This window comes from Sciurus carolinensis, chromosome 17 (genome assembly GCF_902686445.1).
Source record: "Sciurus carolinensis chromosome 17, mSciCar1.2, whole genome shotgun sequence".
Taxonomy (NCBI): Eukaryota; Metazoa; Chordata; class Mammalia; order Rodentia; family Sciuridae; genus Sciurus; species Sciurus carolinensis.
The window spans coordinates 15,992,659-16,007,412 of record NC_062229.1 but is presented as its reverse complement, the minus strand read 5'-3'; the positions used below and the strand labels follow the sequence as shown (position 1 = coordinate 16,007,412).

At 46.0% G+C, this 14,754-nt stretch overlaps 1 protein-coding gene across 1 annotated transcript in view; it reads left to right on the top strand.

Annotated features, from left to right (window-relative positions):
• Nucleotides 1-14,754, top strand: part of Adgre3 (adhesion G protein-coupled receptor E3) — a 34,747-nt gene that overhangs the window by 495 nt on the left and 19,498 nt on the right. Inside the window, 4 exon segments of the mRNA XM_047531161.1 lie at nucleotides 4,717-4,767; nucleotides 6,971-7,093; nucleotides 10,457-10,612; nucleotides 12,180-12,217. Of these exon segments, the coding sequence (XP_047387117.1) occupies nucleotides 4,717-4,767; nucleotides 6,971-7,093; nucleotides 10,457-10,612; nucleotides 12,180-12,217 (368 nt within the window).

The following is a 14,754-nucleotide window of genomic DNA, read 5'->3' as shown; positions in this document are numbered from 1 at the left end:
CCTCCTTTTTCCTTTTCCTGGGCCAAGAACATTAATAACCATGACCAACATTTTGGCGCAGTCGCTATGCATCTAACATGTACGGATGGGCCCCAACAGATGAGGCGTCCCAACCTTGCGATGGCGGGACGGTGCACCTGTTCAGTGGTTCTGTCGTTCACTTGTGAGAGCAGTGCTGGAATACTGCGTGAGATATCCAACACTTCATTATAAATAGGTTTTATGTGAGATGGTTTTGCCCAACCGAAGGCACAAGGACGTGTTCTGAGCTCACTGAAGGGAGACTCTGCTGAGCTGTACTGAACTAAGTTAGGTGGATCAACTTAGGATATCCAACTTGTGACAGGTTTATCAGGGTGTAACCTCAGGCTGAGTTGAGCAGCATCCACATAATCCCATTTAATCCCCACCATAGACCAAGGAGGTGGGCACTATTATCCCGTCTTACAGGTGAGAAGATTCTGACACAGAGAGGTTGTTATCTATCTGAGGTCGTACAGCTGAGAACGATTCAAATGACAGAGACAGGATTCAAACCCAAGCCATCCGACCCTAGATCTTCGCTATACTGCTCCTCTCACAGAAATCTGCCTGGCTCCTCCCTTTTTATACTCCCTCTCCTTATAGGAATCTTTTGTTTCTGTGACTTCAGTGACCACCTCTTTGAAATTTCATCCATCCTTCCAGCTCTAGATCAAACAATATCAACAGCCACAGTGTCATCTGATTTCAAAGCACCTGTAGAAGCCTGACATCAGGCTAAGATTGCTTTCCACTCATTAACCCACAGGGTCCCCACATTACAGACGGGAAATGTCACAGAGAAGTTCTGTGGATTGCTGAAGGTGTCACAGCCACTTAGTTTCAGAGGCAGGCAATAGACCATCAAGTCTATCAAGATAATATAAACTACGTGGAAGCAAATGTCCTCACCCTTGCAGTCCCCAGCAGAAAGTCTCACATATGAAAGGTGTTCTGTGTGTCTGTGTGGAATCGAATACGAGAGGAGCTCCAAACAAGACTTTTCCTGGCTTTTTGGCAACTGGAGGAAGAGTCCTGGATATTTCTGAGATGGATTGTTTGTGAATTTCAGTTATCCATGAACTCTCTGCCCACACCCTAGGACAGGACAGGCGTGTGTGGTGGAATGGGCATCGACTCAAAGGATAGCAGGAGCAGCGCTTCTGGGGTGCTTTCTGCCAGACACGGCATTTAACACACTCCACACATTCCCTAATTTAGCTCATCCCCACAATCACAGAGCCGGCTCTGCTGTCACCATAGAAGGAAACAGAGAAGTTAAACAACCTGACCGAGCTTGCACAATTAGAGTCCTCGTCATAACCCCTGAGGACCTGTTTCCTCATCTACAAAATGAGTCAGTGAGTGGTCTCTAATTTCTTAGAATTCTGGGGTTCTGCTCTGCTAAATGACCCTTTGGAAACTCTAATTTAAGACACACACCCAGATTAGCAAGTATGGGGTTAGCAACTGGAATAAAACCTAATCTTAAACATGAGGGTACCCAGACGAGTTGACCACGAGCTAGAAAACTCTATTCAGACCCTCATTTTACCATCTGGCTCTGTGAACTAGTTATCATTTGGGAAGGTGTGAGGTTTATGTATCTGCTGCAACATTAATCCTTGCCCAAAAATAAGAGGCAGGGGGTTTGTAAGGAAACATGGGAGGGTCAGGCCATTAAATGTTCATAGTGTTAGTCAGAAACAAACTACCTGATATAAATAACTTAAATGGATGGCAGATTTATTTGGCTCATGGTTTCAGAGATTTCAGTCTGGGTTTCTTGGCCTTATTGCTTTGAACCTGTGGAGAGGCAGGGCATTGTGGAGGGAAAGCATGGTGGATCAAAGGTGCTCACCAGATGGGGCCGGGTGAAGAGAGAGGGAGGAAGGAGCTGGGGTCCCACCATCCCCTTCAAGGGCATGCTCCCAATCACCTAACTTCCTCCCCCCAGACCCCTCCTCTTAAAGGTTCTAGCACCTCCCAATAGAGCCATCCTTTGGGGACCGAACTTTTAACACATGAGTCTTTGGGGGACACTTAAGATCCAACCACAGCAAATGCCCAGCTGAGCATATACTCAATGGGAGAACCAGAGTATTCAAAACATTCCAAGGTTGCAGTTGAAAAAGTAATTGATCACACACTAGACCTGGCACCTTTGGGGGGAGGCGGAGAGTCTAGGAGGATGAATAATGCCCCCCAAACGGGTGCCTGTCCTAATCACTGGAACCTGTGAACATGTCACCTGACATGGTAAAGGGTCTTCACAGGTGCTGGTTAAGTTAAGGGTCTTGAGATCAGTTTTCTGTCACTGTGATGACATACCTGAGATTGACAACTTAAAGGGGGAAAGGTTTATTTGGCTCATGGTTTCAGAGGTTTCAGTCCATGGTCACTTGGCCTCATCACTTTGGACCTGTGGCAGCATCATGGCGGGAGAACATGGCGGAAGAAGCTGCTTACCTCAGGGCAGCCAAGAAGCATAGAGAGAGAGAAAGGAATGGCATCCCAATATCCCCTTCAAGGGTACGCCCCCAATGACCTAACTTCCTCCCCCTAGGCTCCACCTCTTAATGGTTTCTCTGCTTCCCAATTACACCATAGGCTGACAAGCCAGCCTTCAACAGGTGGGCCTTGGGACACTCAAGATCCAAACTACAGCAAGGAAAGCATCCTGAATTATCCATGTGGGCCTAACATCATTACAAGGGGAAGGCAGGAAACTGGAAAGAAGAGATCACAGTGGTGAATTTAAAGGTGGAGTAAGGGCTTGTAAGTCAAGGAATGTGGGCATCCTCTAGAGGCTAGAAAAAGCAAGCAGATGAATTCTTCCTGCTCGCAAAAGGAGCCAGTCTTGCCAACATTCTTGATTTTAGCCTCAGGAGACTGATTGTAGACGTCCCATCTCCACAAGGGTAAGTGAATATGTTTGTGCTGCATTAAGCCACTAACTTCATGGTGATTTGTATAATGGCCATCAGAGACTCTTGGAGGTCCAAACAGGTTTGGTATCACTCTTCCAATTTTTGAAGGATCACAGCCAGCCCATAGATCTTTTCTCCCAATCCCTGCATTTGGTCTGGATTGACCCAAAATGATCAAGTAAATTGTCACTGTTTACTGGGTTTTGAGACTCAGATCTGGATTTCAAGTTGGGGAAAGATGCCATGAACCAAGGAATGCAGGTGGCCTCTAGAAGCTGGAAGGACATGAATTCTACCCTAAACCTTTCAAAAGGAACGAGGACAGATGGATGGATGGATAGATAGACAGATTTGAGAAGGGATTTATGAAGGGAATTGGCTTAGATGATTATGGAGACTGAGAAGTGACCATCTGCAAGCTGGAGACCCAGGAATGCCAGCAGTGTGGCTCAGTGCAAGTCCAAAAGCCTCAGAACCAGGGAGGTTGATGGTGTGACTCTCAGTTCAAAACCAAAGGCCTGAGAGGCTGGGGGATGGGAAAGGGTGCTGCTGGCAAAAGTCTCAGAATCCAAACTTCTGTGTCCCAGCTCCAGGAGAGAGAGTAAGTTCACCTTCCCTTTGCCTCTGTGTCCCATCCCAGCCCTCAGCCGGTTGGATGGCACCTGCCCTCAAAAAGGGTGGGTCCTCTCAACTCAGTGCACCAACTCATGCCAGTTTCCAGAAGGACCTCACGGACACACTCAGAAGTAAAGCTCAACCAGCTATCTAGGTATCTTTTTACCCAGCCAAGACATTTTAACTAAAATTAACTGTCCCGGGCATTATAGAGATAGGACTGGGAACTTAGACCAATTCCACCCCAAGATATTAATGCATAATTGAGGGTTAGTGTTTCATGATGCAGAGCTTCAGTCGACAAGACGAAAGGAGTTTTGGAGATGGCTGGTGAGGATGGCCGCTGTATGGAATTCCATTTAGAAGAGGTTAGGATGAGAACTTTATGTCGTGTGTATGTTACCAAAATAAAATAATGGGAAACATTAGTGAGTATGATGATTTGGATGTGTTCCCTGAAGTTCATGTGTTGGAAACTTAATCCCCAGTGCAACAGTTTTGAGAGGTGGGACCATTAAAAATGGATTTAATGGCCTGACCATGGGAATTGGTTCATTATCTTAGGAGATGTTTCCCTATAAAAAATAACTCATGCAACTCTCCCCAACCCACCTCATTCCTGCTCTCGCTCTTTCTTCTGTTTCTGCCTTCTGGCATGTTTTGATGCAACAAGAAATCTCTGACCAGATACAGCACCTCACTTGGACTTCCTAACCTCTAGAACCATGAGTCAAATTTCTGCTCACTATAAATACCCAGTCTTTGGTACTCTGTAATAGCAACATACAATGAACTAGAACCATGATCAAGGTAGATCTTACTGACTCATTCACAAGCAAGATGAAAGTGAGGGGCTGGGGAGATAGCTCAGTCAGTAGAGTGCTTGCCTTGCAAGTACAAGGCCCTGGGTTCAATCCCCAGCACCGCAAAAAAAAAAAAAAAAAAAAGATGAAAGGGAGTTTGCATCACAAGGTATGTTGCATTTTACTCGAAAAAATAATAATTCCCACCTCCTCCAAGTCTCACTCAAGTCTCACTTCACAGCCACCAGCTACATATGTCTTCCCTCCATACATAACTGATACACAACCTTTGGAGGAGTTCCTGGACTCTCTCCTCAATATTCTCATATCTCTCCCTTCTGTTGCAGGACTCTGCTTTCTGCTGAGCTTGTCTGGAGTTGTGGCTCAGATTGCCAAAGGTGAGTGCTCAGAGACTGACCAGGTGGGCGCAAATCAGGGTTAGAGCTGGGGACACCCATGTCCTCAAACATGGGAGGTCTTTCCATCTTCTAATTGCTTTAGTGTTCTGTGGTTTCCATTGTAGAGACCTTTCACCTTTTTTATTAGATTGAGTCCCAAGTATTTTATTTTTTCAAGGCTATTGTTTTCCTTATTTCTCTTTCAGCTGATTCATCATTGGTGGATAGGAATGCAATTGATTTGTGGGTACTGATTTTATATCCTGCTACTTTTCTGAATTCATTTATGAGTTCTAGAAGTTTTCTGACTTCTTTTTTGAGTTTTTTGAGTCTTCTAAATATACAATCATGTCATCAGTAAATAGTGATAGCTTGAGTTCTTCTTTTCCTATTAATATCCCTTCAATTTCTTTGGTCCGTCTAATTGCTTTGGCTAGTATTTCAAGGACAATGTTGAATAGAAGTAGTGAAAGAGGTCATCCCTGTCTTGTTCCAGTTTTTAGAGGGAATGCTTTCAATTTTTCTCCATTTAGAATGATGTAGGCCTTGGGCTTAGCATACATAGCTTTTACAATATTGAGGTATGTTTTTCCTATCCCTAGTTTTTCTAGTGTTTTGTGTCTTTAAGTCTATTGATGTGATGAATTACATTTATTGATTTCTGTATGTTGAACCACCCTTGCATCCCTGGGATGAACTCCACTTAATTGTGGTATACTTTTTAATGGTTTTTTTTATGTGATTTGCCAGTATTTTATTAATAACTTTGCATCTATGTTCATCAGGGATATTGGTCTGAAGTTTTCTTTCCTTGATGTGCCTTTTTGTCTCTTATTGATATCAGGGTGATATTAGCTTCATAGAATGAGTTTGAAATGGTCCCCTCCTTTTCTATTTCATGGAATAATTTGCGGAGGATTTGTGTTAGTTCTTCTTTAAAGGTCTGGTAGAATCCAGCTGAGAATCTGTCTGGTCCTGGGCTTTTCTTTGTTGGTAGGCTTTGGATGGCATCTTCAATTTCATTACTTGAAATTGATCTGTTTAAATTTTCTGTCCTCCTGGTTCAATTTGGATAGGTCATATGTCTCTAGAAATTTTCTGACATCTTCAAGATTTTCTAATTTATTGGAGTATAAATTTTCAATAGTTTCTGATTATCCGCTGTATTCCAGTAGTGTCTGTGGTGATATTTCCTTTTTCATACACTAATTTTAATAACTTGAGTTTTTTCCCTCTTTCTTTTGGTTAAAGATAATATCTTGTATTCTATCAGATAATAATGGAATGAAATTAGAAATCAACAATAAGATTAAAAAATAGAAGCTGCACTAACACCTGGAGATGAAATGGCTACAGGCTTGCTCTTTTTGCTGAGGATTGCTTTGGCCGTTCTGGAATGCCAATGCCCCAAGCAAACTCTTAACCCATTCCAAAGAAATAACTTGGATGGACTGGGGCTCTAGCTCAGTGGTAGAGCGCTTGCCTAGCAGGTGTGAGGCACTGGGTTTGATTCTCAGCACCACATACAAATAAATAAAATGAAGGTCCATCAACAACTTAAAAAAATACTTAAAAAAAAAAAGAAAAAGAAAAGAAAAGAACTTGGAGGACTCAAGGGAGAGGTTGGGAACGCTTTACCCCTTACTCCCCAGCAGTGGGAGGTTGGAATACAGAGGTCTGTCTGCTCCGTGCCTGCAAGAAAAGGAATACCTAGGACAGGGGACCGGCCCACTGCCCAGGCGGGTTTCTCCGGGTGTCTTGTGAGTGCATTCCTCTGCTTCACACCGGGTGTCTTGTGAGTGCATTCCTCTGCTTCACACCGGGTGTCTTGTGAGTGCATTCCTCTGCTTCACACTGGGTGTCTTGTGAGTGCATTCCTCTGCTTCACACTGGGTTGCTCTGTTTGGGTCCTTAGCCTCTAGGGGTAAGGGGAGTGGCCAGTTCCCCTTCCCCATTTCCCCTGTTACCCCTTCTTCAGAGTCCTTCCCTCTGCGAGCTTCCTGAGGCACTCATCAGTGTTTACCCAACAACAGGAATTTTGGATTTTTTCCTAGTTCCATAAAGAACGCCGTTGGTATTTTGATGGAATTGCATTGAACCTGGAGATCACTATGGCAGAACGGCCACTGTAACAACGTGATTCTGCTGACCCGGGAACCGCACGACCACGGCCAGGTCTGACCTCCCTCTCTTTTCCCCGCAGTTCCGTGTCCTCGGTGCCCGCTACACGGCTCCTGTGTCAACAGCACCCACTGCACCTGCAACCCTGGATTTATTTCTGAATCTAAGAAGATATTTTTCACATTCCCCCTGGAGATATGTAAAGGTAAAGGGGCATTTTGCACAAGGGTCCATGGAGGCATCATGAGGGCTGCGGGAGAGAGAATTCCCAGGAATGTGCCAGGCCGAGACCTGCCATCCAACCTGCACCCAGAAAGAAACACTTCGATAAGGTCAGAGAGGGTGAGCTCACGCCTGTCATCCCAGCGGCCTGGGAGGCCGAGGCAGGAGGATCACGAGTTCAAAGTCAGCCTCGGCAAAATCGAGGACCTAAGCAACTCAGTGAGACCCTGTCTCTAAATAAAATACAAAGCAGGGCTAGGATGTGGCTCAGTGGCCGAGTAACCCTGGGTTTAACAGCCAGTACCAAAAGAAAAAAAAGAAAGAAAGGGCAAGCTCCTCCAGAATCTGGCTAGGTCTCCATCTTCTCCCTTATAACCTGGGGCAACAATGCTGACCTCACTTGGGTGGTCAGGGACTGAAGAGGATCGTGAACATGTCCGCGCTTTGTGAAAAGCATGGGGTCATTTTTTTTAAAAGAAGGAGAGAGAACACATACTGAGGCAAGGAGGCCATAAAAGCTCCAGCAGAAACATGTCTCATGTAAAGTTCTGAGGTCACCGGCAGGCGAACTGTAGTCTCCATTCAGTGATGGAAACGTTCCATCCCATGGGATTATAAGCGCTCCAGGTGGGGATTGACGGCGGGCTGTTCCCCTTCCCTGGTTCCCTCATGGGCAGAAGCCTGTGGTCAGGGACAACCAGTGGCCCTGGCTTCCCTTCTCTTTCCCCCACTTAGCACTTACCCCCAGAATCTTGATAAAAAAGAAACCCTGGAGGGAGAGAGAGAGAGAAGGCGTCTCCACCTGACTCCTGCTCTGGTCGGGGCTTGACTTCTCTGTTCCTGAGACAGAGCAGACGCTTGCAAGGTGAACCTTGCGGGATCTTTGGAGACCAGGCCTCCCTCCCAAATCCACTCTCCTGCAACCGTCTTGACAACAGCAAATTCCTCCCCGCACCTTCCTCACCATGGGGGGCTCCTGGGAACCCTCCAGTTTCCAGGTACCCTCCACGTGCCTGCAATCTCCACACCCGACTTGCCTCCAGTTCTGGGGAAACATCGCCTACCTGTAGTCCATGGATTAGGGAATGGGCACGTGCACTAGATCCATCTTCCTGACCCCGTCACAAGCCAGTGGCTCACTCTTTAGATTTTTCAGAGGGAAGTAGCTGCCAATCAATTTGGTCCCCACAAAATGCAAGTAGCAAGTGGTGGACTCCTTAACCTCTGTTCCTCTCTCCAGTGGAGAAGAGAAACGCACCCACACACTTCCATTCTTGGGTGGTAAGTGGGGGGCGCTCACCGCACGGCAACGGCTCTCTCCAGATGAATCCTTCCTCTCTTACTTGCCCGCTTCCAGCCCTAACTCACATCTCCCTGATAGAAGTTCATTGCAGGACTCTGCTTTTGGTTTCCTGCCCTGGGTGTCCTGGAACACATTTCCAAATGTCCACCCAGCCCGCCATGGAGGCAGTGTTAAGTGGGTTCTCCTATAGGCACCTGGGCTCTCTTCCACCCAGACCCAGCAATGGTAGACCTGGGAGAAACAGAGATGTAGCTGACACAGAAGGAGAAAAGAAAACCCCATCCAAAGCACTAGAATGCTTCCATCTGATTCTAAGACTTTGTTAATGCATGGAGCCCAGCCTGCCTTAGGAACCAGGAAAAGTCCCCGGCTCAGCCGGGAATATGTCACATGGATTGCACAAAACAGACTTGTCCATCCCTCTGTTTCACCTCCGAGCCTGCCAAGGTGGTCATCCACACAGTACAGTTCTGAGAAACATCTTCAGGAGGAACAAAACGAGATAGCTTGCAATCTTTGACCTTTGGGGTCTCCACTCATGAAAATATGATTGTTCTTGCTACCTATTGGGGCATTTTTAAAATACCCCAAAACCATGACTCTTCAATCCACCATTTTGTTTTTCTCATAATTCCGTGAGTCAGGCGCTCTGGAAGGACATGGCCAGGAGTATCATCTCCAGCCCAGCGATGTCCACTGAGACAGGGGAGCCACTTCCAAGAGAGCTTGTTCTCTGACATGTTCAGTCAATCTTTCTCTCCCTCTTTCTTTGTCCCTCTCTCCTGTTGGCCATCCATCCCTTTTTCTCTCTCCCTCCCTCCAGAATGTTTTCACTTGGCCCGATGGTCTCAGGGGAGGCAAGCCTCCCACATGAAGGACGGTGCGTTCATTTCCTGGGACTGAGACAAGGAAGCAGCACAAGCCAGGTAGCTTGGAACCACAGAACTTCCCGTCCTGGAGACGAGAAGTCTGAAATCAAAGCATCCGCAGGGCTACACCCCGAAGGTTCTGGGAAAGAATCCTCCCTGTCTCTCGTCTTCTGGTGGCAGCCACCCATCCTTGGAATTCCTGGGCTTGTCGCTGCTTCACTCCAGTCCCTCTTCTGCCGTGACGTGGCCTTCTCCCTGCGTGTCTCTGTCTTCACATGGCATTTTCTTCTTAGAAGGACATCAGTCATGTTGGAACCCCTCCTAACAACCTCGACTTTTTTTTTTTTTTTTTTTTTTTTTTTGGTACTGGGGATTGAACCCAGGGGCACTTAACCACAGAGCCACATCCCCAGCCCTTTTTTAATGTTTTATTAGAGACAGGGTCTCACTGAGTTGCTTAGTGCCTCCCTAAGTTGCTGAGGCTGGCTTGGAACTCATGATCCTCCTGCCTCAGCCTCCCAAGCTGCTGGGATTACAGTCACACACCACTGTGCCAGCCACAACCTAAAGGCCCTATTTCCAGGCAAGATCAAACTCACAGGTACCAAGGTTGGGACTTCAGTCTACGACAGCAGGCATGGTCAGTATCCAGCACATGTAACCTTGACATTCCCCATTCCTTCACATACCAAATATGAGGTCTTTTCTGGATACTGGAGGCCACTCAGCCCCCACTCAGGAAAGGCAGAAAAGCTGGCTGCTTCCTGGGAGCATCTTCCCCCTTCTGTGAGCTAACGCTGACATGCTTGCTCTACATCGCCTTCCAGAGGTTCACCAAGGAACTGAGCCCCAGTTGCCCACTATGGAAATTTGCCAAATAACATACCTTCCATCTTCTGCCTTCCCTTTTCTTTCTCTTTTAACCACTTCCCTCTCAGTGTTCCCTGGGATCAACTTCCAAATAAAGTGCTTGCACTTGAGTCCTTGCCTCAATGTCTAATTCTCAAAGTACTCAAGCGAAATCAACAAAGGAACAAAGATAACCACTACCTCAACTAATTTATCTCAGATACCCAGGACAGAGCCTGGGGGAAAAGGCACAACTTCTGGCACATAGTAGGTGCTCAATCAATGTTCATTGGATGAATGGCCATATTTTTCCTTTGTCTTTCAGATATCGATGAATGTAAACCACCCATTAGCATATACTGTGGCTTAAATGCTGAATGTCAGAATATCGAAGGAAGTTTTTACTGTCGCTGTGTGCCTGGCTACGAGCTTCTCTCTGGAGATGCACGATTCAACAATTCCAATGAGAACACTTGTCACAGTAAGCCAATTCTTGTCCTCTCGTCGCCCTTCCTCATTTCTCAATGAGCCTAACACTGCAGGAAAAAAAGATTTTCTTGTTGTGGGACGGGAAAATGTTTCTATTTCCTGGAAAGAGATGGAAAGAACAGAACAAAGAGAAGGAGGGAGTTCAAGTTCAGGGGAATAGTGGAGTCAGGAGGGCTAGGTTAGTTTGGAGATGGGGGAATGGATGGCAGTGACTGAGACAGAATTCTTTGACCTGCAAGGAAGAGAAACTAACTCAGGCTAACATGTGCAGAAAATATGGGTTTATATAAACGTGTGGGCGTGCAAGGGACTCCAGGACAAGAGTGCAGCTGGAATCGTGCAATGAACTGGAGCTGGTGACTCCACACCAGCAGCATGCTCCCCCTACCCTCAGATGCATCTTCTTGTGTCTGTTCCTTTCTTCTCTTTCCTGGAAGGCTGGCTCTGCTTCCTACACCACAGCACAGAAAATACGACCATCCACAGCTCCAAGTCTTACCCGGCTTATTGCTCCAAGCCAAGAGAGACTAATGAACTCTCTCTCGAACCCACTTGCAGATTCTCTGAAAATGGGCAAATTGTTCCAGTTTAAGTCATGTGCCCACCCTTGGATCTGTGCCCAGGTTCCGTATTCTATAAGCATAACTCTTCCCATGGAAGCCACCTAGATGGGGAAAGTTTATATGCCTAAATCCAGTAGGGCTGGTAAGCACAAGACTTTGCATTCTTGGGAAAGGCAGTCACATTTTTCTCAATGAATATGGTTTCCTAGAACAAACACCCATTAGGTGGTAAGTCAGCGATCTTGAAGTCTTCAGACAAAGCCATCGATATTGCAGGGAAGCCCTTCACCCTTGTTAGTAAATAGACTCTGCTGAAAACCACAGATCTCACCTCAGCCCCATGGTAACAGGTAGGTCACCTTGCCAGCCCCATCTTTGTAGGACAGAGGTGCTCGCCTTCACCAGGTACAGATGGCAGGCCAAGGTCTTCATCCGTAGCTGAGAGTCCACACTGGATGCTCTAAATCTGCATTTATTCTGTGTCTTGGCTTTCAGCTGAGTCTCTTTGCTAAAAAGGGCAAAGAACTTTCTTGTCACATCAATATCATTCTCAGCCAAGATGACTTTAAAAATCTGAGGCTTCTAATTTTCCACTTCCTTGACCATTTCAGTTATAACTTCCAGACAAAAGTGAACTGAACAACATGGCGCCTGTGCTTCGGCTTCCTCTGTGGAAGCCATGTGGCGTCCGGCTCTGATGGCTCTTCCTGCCCGGGGCCGCCTTGAGGCTGTAGGATGTTGAGCGGCATCCTGGCCCCGCCCACTAGAGTCCAGTACTATCCACCCAGGTTGTGACCCCCAGAACGTCCTCAAACTTCACCAATGTCCCCTGGGGCACAAAATCACCCAGTTAAACATCACTCTGACTGTGAGCCCCAAATAAGCAAGCAGACTTGTCAGTGAGCCTGAGTGTGAACCCAGAGCTGCAGAGGCAGAGCCGCCAGCCCACCCCTCACTCTTCCTTCCTCCAGTAACACCTCTCTGTGTCCTTTGCAGGGACCACCTCCTCAAAGCCAGCCAAGGGCCACACAGAGGTGAGTGAAGGCCAACCTTGGAAACTAGCCAGGTTATAAAAATCAGGGGACTGATATCCACAAAGCCCACAGTTAGCATGTGGAGAGGGGTTAGGGCAGGATGCTTATATTATGTATGATCATGTGATGTTACCTGGTCATAATAGTGCATTATGTAATGACCTATTATACTGCACCATATTTTATTATGTATTATATAATATTCTCACAGGACAAAGTACTATTATATATTATTTCATTATACTATATATTATAATTATATTCTCAGAATAGTACTGCTATCCATTACTAATTATATATGATTTAATTATGCATTATATATAATTATATAATATAATATTACATACAATTACATATATAATGTTTTCATATTACATAGTATTAGTTTACAATACTATTATAAGACAGCAAGATATAGATAGGTGATAGGGAGTAGATACTTAGAGAGCTAGCAGTTCATTATCAAGAACTGGTTCACATGATTATTGGAGTCTGTCAGTCAGGAGATCTGCAGCTGCAAGTTGGACACCAGGAAAGCAGATGGATATTTTTCTAGTTCAAGGATGGTCAGGCTGTCTTCAGAAGAGCGACTCTTCCCACTTGAGTCCATGGCGTAAAACGACATCCCAGGTCAAGGCCGTTGGGTAGGAGGACATTCTCTCCTACTCACCTTTTGGCTCCATTCAGGCCCCCAGTGATTGGATGAGGCCCCCCATTTGCTTATGCCTTCATTTGCTGATGCATCTTTAAGTTTGTCTCACAATTTGACTATTGTGAACTCGTGCTCCTACGAACAAGTATTTATAAGCATCCCCGATTTCAGTTCTCTTGAGTCTCTACCTAGGGGCAGAATTTCTTAGTCAGACAGTAATTTAACTTTTTACACATGGGATTCAGAAAGGTCATCTGCTTTGCTCCATCTAGAAATTCAGATGTTAATTCAATCCAGAAACATGCCCACAAAGACATCCAGAAGAGTGCTTGACCAAATACCTGGGCACCCCAGGGCCCAGTCAAGTTGACACGCAAAATCAACCATTGCCTTCTCATTGATTTACTCACCTGTGAAATGAGTTGATAACGGCACCCACCTCCCCCAGTGTTTGGGAAGATCAAAAGAAATAATGTACGCAAAGTACTTAGTGCAGCGTGACCAGACTGCACATTACGCCCATGCTGCCCCTGCTGTCTCCACCAGACCAGTGACGGTCACAGGATGTGTGATCACACTGCATCATCACCCCCCCAACTGTGGGCAGAAACAATACCATGCTTCCATTAGGAGCTCAAAGAGTACCCCTTGAAGTAGTGAGCACATCAGTAATCAGATAATCACAGGAACATTGTGTTACAAAACTGCATCATCGAGTTCCTTAAAAAAGCTAAACATAGACTTGCCACGCCCTCTGACAGTTCTACCCCGGGGCATATACCCAAGAGAACTGGGACTCACATTCTGTTCACAGCAGCCCTGCCCACGATAGCCAAAACGGAGTAACAACCTAAAGGTCCATCAGGGAATAAATGGATACACAAAATGTGAGCTATCCAGACAGGGGAATAGTATACACCATGGAGAAACAAGGCCTGATGCATGCTTGCACGGTGGAAGAAACTTTAAACGTTGTGCTCAGTAAAGACCCGGGATCCAGGGCTGGGGGTGTAGCTCCAAGGTAGAGCACTTCTCCCCAACCAAAGCTAGAAAGAAGCCAGATGCAAAAGGTTGCATATTGGATGACTCCATTTACATGAAATGTCCAGCCATGTGCTGTGGCTCATGCCTGTAGTCCCAGCTACTCTGGAGGCCAAGGTAGGAGGACCACCTGAGCCCAGGAGTCCAGGTCCAGCCTGGGCCACATAGCGAGACCTCATCCCAAAAAAAACAAAAGATTAGAAATGTCCAGAACAAGCAAATCCACAGGGACAGAAGGAGGATGGATGGTTGCCCAGGACTGGAGGAGGGAAAGTAGGGAACACTGGGTATGGAGACTCATTTGGGGGTGATGAAAACATTTTGGAACTGTGGAGAGAGAGAGCTGCACATCCTGAGTGTCCACACCACTGACATGTTCACCTTAAAGTGATGGATTTTAGGTTATGCAAATTTCACTTAAAAATGCTTTTCCAAATAAAAACGTCATCTAGTTGGATTAGAACTCCAGTAGTATTTATGAAGGGGAAATAATTCAGCCCCTACTTGTTGCAAGTGATTGAAGCCAAGAAGACTTTTGCCTCCGTTTAAAGGAGAAGGATGCATTTTATGTGTCAGGCGAGAAATGGGAGGCCACTCCTCACCTAGAAAACTCGGCTCGGAGCAGGTGCACATCTGTAATTCCAGCCACGTGGGAGGCTGAGGTAGGGGGATGGCAATTTCAAAGCCAGCCTCAGGAACTTGGTGAGACCCTGTTTCCAGAAGGGAAAAAAAAAAAACTGAATTTTCTTGAAGACTCATTGAACAAAAAGAGAAAAATGTTAAAAAGATTTATTTGAACCTCAATTCTGAGAGTTCCTCCAACCCTTTCTTTTTATTTCATTCT